Source organism: Elephantulus edwardii, unplaced genomic scaffold, assembly GCF_000299155.1.
Source record: "Elephantulus edwardii isolate Elephantulus edwardi_28Jun2011 unplaced genomic scaffold, EleEdw1.0 scaffold00135, whole genome shotgun sequence".
In the NCBI taxonomy this organism is placed as follows: Eukaryota; Metazoa; Chordata; class Mammalia; order Macroscelidea; family Macroscelididae; genus Elephantulus; species Elephantulus edwardii.
Window position 1 is genome coordinate 2,347,630 of NW_006399885.1, and position 5,485 is coordinate 2,353,114.

At 44.8% G+C, this 5,485-nt stretch overlaps 1 protein-coding gene across 1 annotated transcript in view; it reads left to right on the forward strand.

The window, feature by feature from the left end:
* The first annotated feature begins 1,418 nt into the window (after nucleotides 1-1,418).
* SAP18 (Sin3A-associated protein, 18kDa) overlaps nucleotides 1,419-5,485 on the forward strand; it is a 12,270-nt gene continuing 8,203 nt past the window's right edge. Inside the window, exons 1-3 of the mRNA XM_006894102.1 lie at nucleotides 1,419-1,547; nucleotides 1,716-1,825; nucleotides 5,392-5,434. Coding sequence (XP_006894164.1) covers nucleotides 1,419-1,547; nucleotides 1,716-1,825; nucleotides 5,392-5,434 — 282 coding nt within the window. The remainder of the gene's footprint in view (nucleotides 1,548-1,715; nucleotides 1,826-5,391; nucleotides 5,435-5,485) is intronic.

Sequence of the window (5,485 nt, forward strand, 5' to 3'; positions counted from 1 at the left end):
TCTTATTTAAGGCTGCAGTCCTTGACCTTCTGCAGCAAGTGCTTCAGGTCCTCCTGTTTCAGCAAGCAGGGTTGTGTTATCTGCATAATACAAGTTGTTGAGTCTTCTTCCTCTAATCCTGAAGTCACATTCCTCCTCATAGATAGAGCCCAGCCTCCCAGTTGATGTTCTGCATATAGATTGAAAAGGTGTGGAGACAGGGCACATCCCTGGCTTACACCTTTCCCAGTTTTGAAATATGCAGTGTTTTCTTGCTCTGTTTTGATGACTGCCTTCTGGTCCAAGGGTAGGTTTCGCATAAGCACAAGCAAGTGTTTTGGTTTTCCAATACTTGCCTTTATTCCAATTGAAATTTTATTGGTTGTGATGTAGGAGGAGCTCATTTTATCTCCTCCCCAATACAACTCACTGTTTTCCTAATGTTGTTGTTGTTATGTGCCGTCAGTCGCTCGCAACTCATAGCGACCCTGTGTACAACAGCCCTAAACCCTGCTCTATCCTGTGCCAATCGCACTGCCTCTGACACTCCCATCCCGATTACCCCAGTCACCGAATCAATCCATCTCATAGAGGGCCTTTCCCTTCTGCGCTGTCCCTCCACCCTCCCAAGCATGATGTCCCTCTCCAAGGATCGGTCCCTCCTTGCAACATGTTCAAAGTATGTCAGACGGAGCTCCAGAATCCTTGCCTCCAAGGAGCCGCCTGGTTTGACTCTCTCCAGGCTGTCTGTTTTCCCAGCAGTTCAAGGTACACTCAATACTCTTCTCCAGCACCACAGCTCAAAGGCATCAATTCTCCTTCTATGCTCCCTAGTCATTGTCCAACTCTCTGAATGCATAACAAGGGATTGCAAAGACCATGGCCTGTACCAGACGCACCTTAGTCTGCAGTGTCACCATTGCTCTTCAGTACTTTGGAGAGGTCCCTAACAGCCGACTTTCCCATCCTGAAAAGACCCTCTTTCCCAATATGCATCGCCTCAAGGCTTGTTGTTAGTGGTTTATTGGTTTGTTTCACAACTCCTTACTATACTTTCACCAGAAAAGATGGGTATTTCCCAGTTTGTTGTTTATTTACTGCCGTCAGCATACACTTAATGTTCTAAAGCGATTTGTGTTTACTCAGGTTTTCATGATGACATGAAAAAGCCAATTTATTTTGCCTGTGAGAATTTTAAGGAAGAAAATACCTAGTGAACTAAGCCGCGGTGACAGACTGCAGCGGCGCTGGGGGTCAGAACGCAGAGCGCCCGCACAGCAGCCAGTTCAACAGGCTCCTCCCAGAGGCAGCGCGCGTTTGCGCCAGCGGCCGTGACACGCCCCACACGGCTAAGTGCGCCTGCGCCGGGGATGCCGCGCCCGCCTCCTCCGTCGTCTATAAAGGCCGTGCGCCTCGCCTCGCGAGAGGCTCAGTTGCTCATGCTCGCGGCTGTGGTCGGAGGTCAAAGCGAGCGTCTCGCGGGCCGGAGGAGAAAGATGGCGGTGGAGTCGCGCGTCACTCAAGAAGAAATTAAAAAGGAACCAGAGAAGCCAATCGATAGGGAGAAGGTGAGGGCCCAGATGCGCTGGGATGCGGGTGGAGGTGCGGACGCGGCCTCCTGGAGAGTAGAGGGATCTGGGGGAGCGGCGGCGGCCTGGTGCACCGGGCGGCCGGAGGGGACTTCGGCTCTCGGCGCTTTCTTTAACGCTGTGCATCCTTTCCTGCCTCCTTCCTAGACGTGCCCGCTGCTGCTGCGGGTCTTCACCACCAATAACGGTCGCCACCACCGGATGGACGAGTTTTCCCGCGGGAACGTGCCCTCCAGCGAGCTGCAAATCTACACTTGGTGAGAGGCCCCATCGGGCCCCGCATCCTTCGCGCTTTTCCTTTGCTTGATGGTGGGGGGAGGGAGCATCGTGGGAAAGTTAAAGAGGTCGAAGAGGGTTTGCCAGGCCTAGTCGCTCAGCGCTTGTCGTTGAAAGGTGGGTGTTTACAAGATGACAGAGCCGATGTTGCTGTCACGATGATGCCCCGCTGCTCAGAGTGATAAATAACCGTCCTTTTAAAAAGGATCCAAGAGGAAAGGGTGCTAGATGCTATTGAATGCTGCTGATGCTGTGAACCTCGAAGAGTATTTCTGTGTAATTTTAAGGTTTTGGTGTCTTCTGGGTGGTGGTGGTGGTTAGGTGCTCATCTTGGCCCCACCTTGACCCGACCTTTGTACAACACAACAGACCAGCACCACCGACTTCTGTGCAGTGTCAGTCCACGGTTGCAGCCCCTGAGCCAGTCCAGCTCATTGAGGGTCGTCCTCCCCTTCGCGTACCCCCTTTCCAAGCACAGTGCCCTTTTCTAGAGACTAGTAGCCCCTCCTCATGGCATCCCCAAAATAAGTCTCACCATTCTTGCTTTTAAGGAGTTTTCTGGAGATGCGCTTCTTCCAAAACATTTTTTTAATACAGTTCGTGATATGATAGGTTTCTTATTCTTTGTCAGCTCCACAATTCAAGAGAATACATTTCTTTTAGTCTTCCTTATTCCTTGTCCCAATTTTCACACATGTGAAGTAATTGAAAATACCATGGCTTGGGTCAGGCACACCTTAGCACTAAAAATTAACTGCCAGCAAAAAAGTGATTTGTAATCTGGAACTTAATAGAAAAATTCCTCGTCATTGAATCAAACTGATATGTAGCTGACCTCCAGCAGTTTTTTTGAGGCTCTAAATCACAGGGAAGGACATTGCCCATTTTTCTTTCCTCGGAGTTTCTGGTGGATTAGAACCTTTGAGTTAGCAGTGCATCTCCCTGCAGGCGGCACCACCAAACCTCCTGGTATGTGTGGGTGAAGTTTGGCTCGTGCATATTTTCCCTTTGTGTACCTTTCCTCTTTCCAGATCTGGCTAGGGCCATTCCATACTACCATACTGTTGTACTACAATAATGTCTTTAGTACTATGTGATACCTTAGGGTGATGTCAAGGGGGTGTGAGTGTGTATGTATGTATGTGACCCATTGCTGTGATTCGAATCCCAGCAGCCCTACTGGACAGATTAGAACTGGCCATTTGGTTTCCATAGCATTAAATCTTTAAAGAAGCCAACTGCCACATCTTTCTCTTGTGGAGTGACTGTCGGATTTCAACCCGTGATATTTTGGTTAACATCCATGTTCTTAGCTATTGCACCATCAGGGTTCCATAAAGTCTCTTCAATAGTAGTAAATCGTGTATAAGTGAAACTTTGAGTCCTGTGTACTAGCATTTAAGCCTTCTGAAGATTGGACCTCATTTGTCTCTTTGGAGGTTGGTTAAATTTCTGAAGTAGTGTGATTCTTATTCTCTATCAGTTCCTTAAAGGGTAAGAGTTCCAGCAAGGTTGATTTAACTTAAGTGTTAGATAAATGGATTGCTTAGAAACCTTTGTTCAAAGGTTAATGTGTATATTTAACAAGAGTTATTTCTTTAAGTCTCTAGTGGTGCTTACAGCTAACATGTGCCAAAAAGTTAGCTCAAGTTCTTCTAGAAAGGTTCTTTAGGACAAAGACCTGAAATCTACTTCTGAAGAAAATCAACCATTGAAAATCCTGTAGAGCAGGGTTCTTTGCATGCACATAAGTAGTCATTACCTTGATAAGTTAAATTGTAACTGATACTACATGCTAGGTGCTTTGCTTATACATAAGGAGTATAAAGTAAAGGACTTACTGCTGGCTACAGTAAGTTTCTTCTCAAGGAGAAAGAATTGAATAGATAGATAGATAGATAGATAGATAGATAGATAGATAGATAGAAAGAATAAAATACCATATTAGACTTTAAGGTTAGGTTGTAACACAGACCCTCTATTCCCAACCAAAAAAATCATGTCTTAAATTAATAAACCTCAAATAAAATGAAGACAAGACAAAGATTCTGAAAGCCTTGAAGGGTGATGTGCACAATCCTCCCTTCATATTCACCCACTCCCCCAGCAGTAATGGAATATTAGTTCACCAGACTGGAGAATTCTCATTAACATTGTTCAGTTTGGAATAGTAGAAGGAGGGGCTAAAGAAGACAATTGTGAGGATAGTCAAGGAGAGGATGAATTGGGACCTAGAGTAGCTCTGCTGAGGTAGGTAGGACTTAACCAAAGTCTAAGACTTTGTGTAGGGTTGGGGAGCAAGCCAAGCTCCACAGCAAAGGAATATGTTTTATCCTTGGGTAGACATTACAGGTATTGGAAGAGAGGTACTTAGGTCACTATATCAATCTGCTTCAACCAGAAGAGAGTACAAGTTGGCACTATAAAAAGATTGGTTATAAAGGATTGGCTGATATGATTGTGCATCTAGCTTGGCAAGTGTCAGCTCTGTAGGGTAAGAGTGGGCATCTATCTAGAAAAGACAGGCTGGAATTCTGAATTCAGAGCTTAAGTTGCCTCCCACATGTGAGATATCTGTTGTGAAGTTGCAACTCTGCTTTAAAGGCTTTTCAACTGATTGAATCAGGTTCACCCAGATTATCATGGATAATTTCCCTCATTTAAAGTTGAGAGATGATGGATTTTAATCACAACCTCAAAATAACTGTAGTGTACTAAGTTAAATTAAATGACCTCTTTGGACTCTGGAGTTCTGTGCTTGGTGTGGTATAGGTTAGGAGCTGAGTTCACCCATTCATAATTGCAGAATTTCATAACACATGCTCATTCTGTTGGCAGCCTTTTTAAGTTCCATACTATCAACTAATTTTCTTTTTAAAATTTTTTTTATTACTAATTTTAATGAAAATTTACAGAGATTTTCCATTTCCATTCATTCATTGTTACACTCAATTCATTTTCCAAGTTGTCATGGAAGAAAACAAATTAGTCTGTCCTGGAGGGGATGAAACCAAGTGTCTCACACTTTGGGCATGTGACGTGGAGGGACAGCACAGGAGAAGACCCTAAATGAGATGGTTGGCTTGGGGACTGGAGAAATGGGATTAGGGCTGTTGGAGATGATGAGATTGGTTCAGGATAGGGCAAATTTCAGAGCTAATTCATACAGGGTTAGCCCAATGGCACATAACAACAGTATGTGCCATATATACCCTATGCCAACATTATGTGCCATTCATAGTGACCTTATGAAGAGTGGATCATAACCCTGCCCTCTCCTCACCATCTCTGATAATACTTGAAGCAACTTATAGCTGAGCCTTTGGTGGGTTTTCAGCTTCTATAAACTACGTGGAAGGGGACTGGCCATCTTCCTGTGGAGCAGCTGGTGAATTCAAACTGAGAGCCTCTGGGTTGGCAGCACACCCCTCCCCCACTAAGCTACCAGAACCTCCTAAATAATTTAAACACATAAATTATGTCAATACTTGTGTTGATACATTATTACTAATTAATCAGTTTGTCCTTTTTTTGAACCCCTCTCCAGGATGGATGCAACTTTGAAAGAATTGACCAGCTTGGTAAAAGAAGTCTACCCAGAAGCTAGAAAGAAGGGCACACACTTCAATTTTGCAATTGTT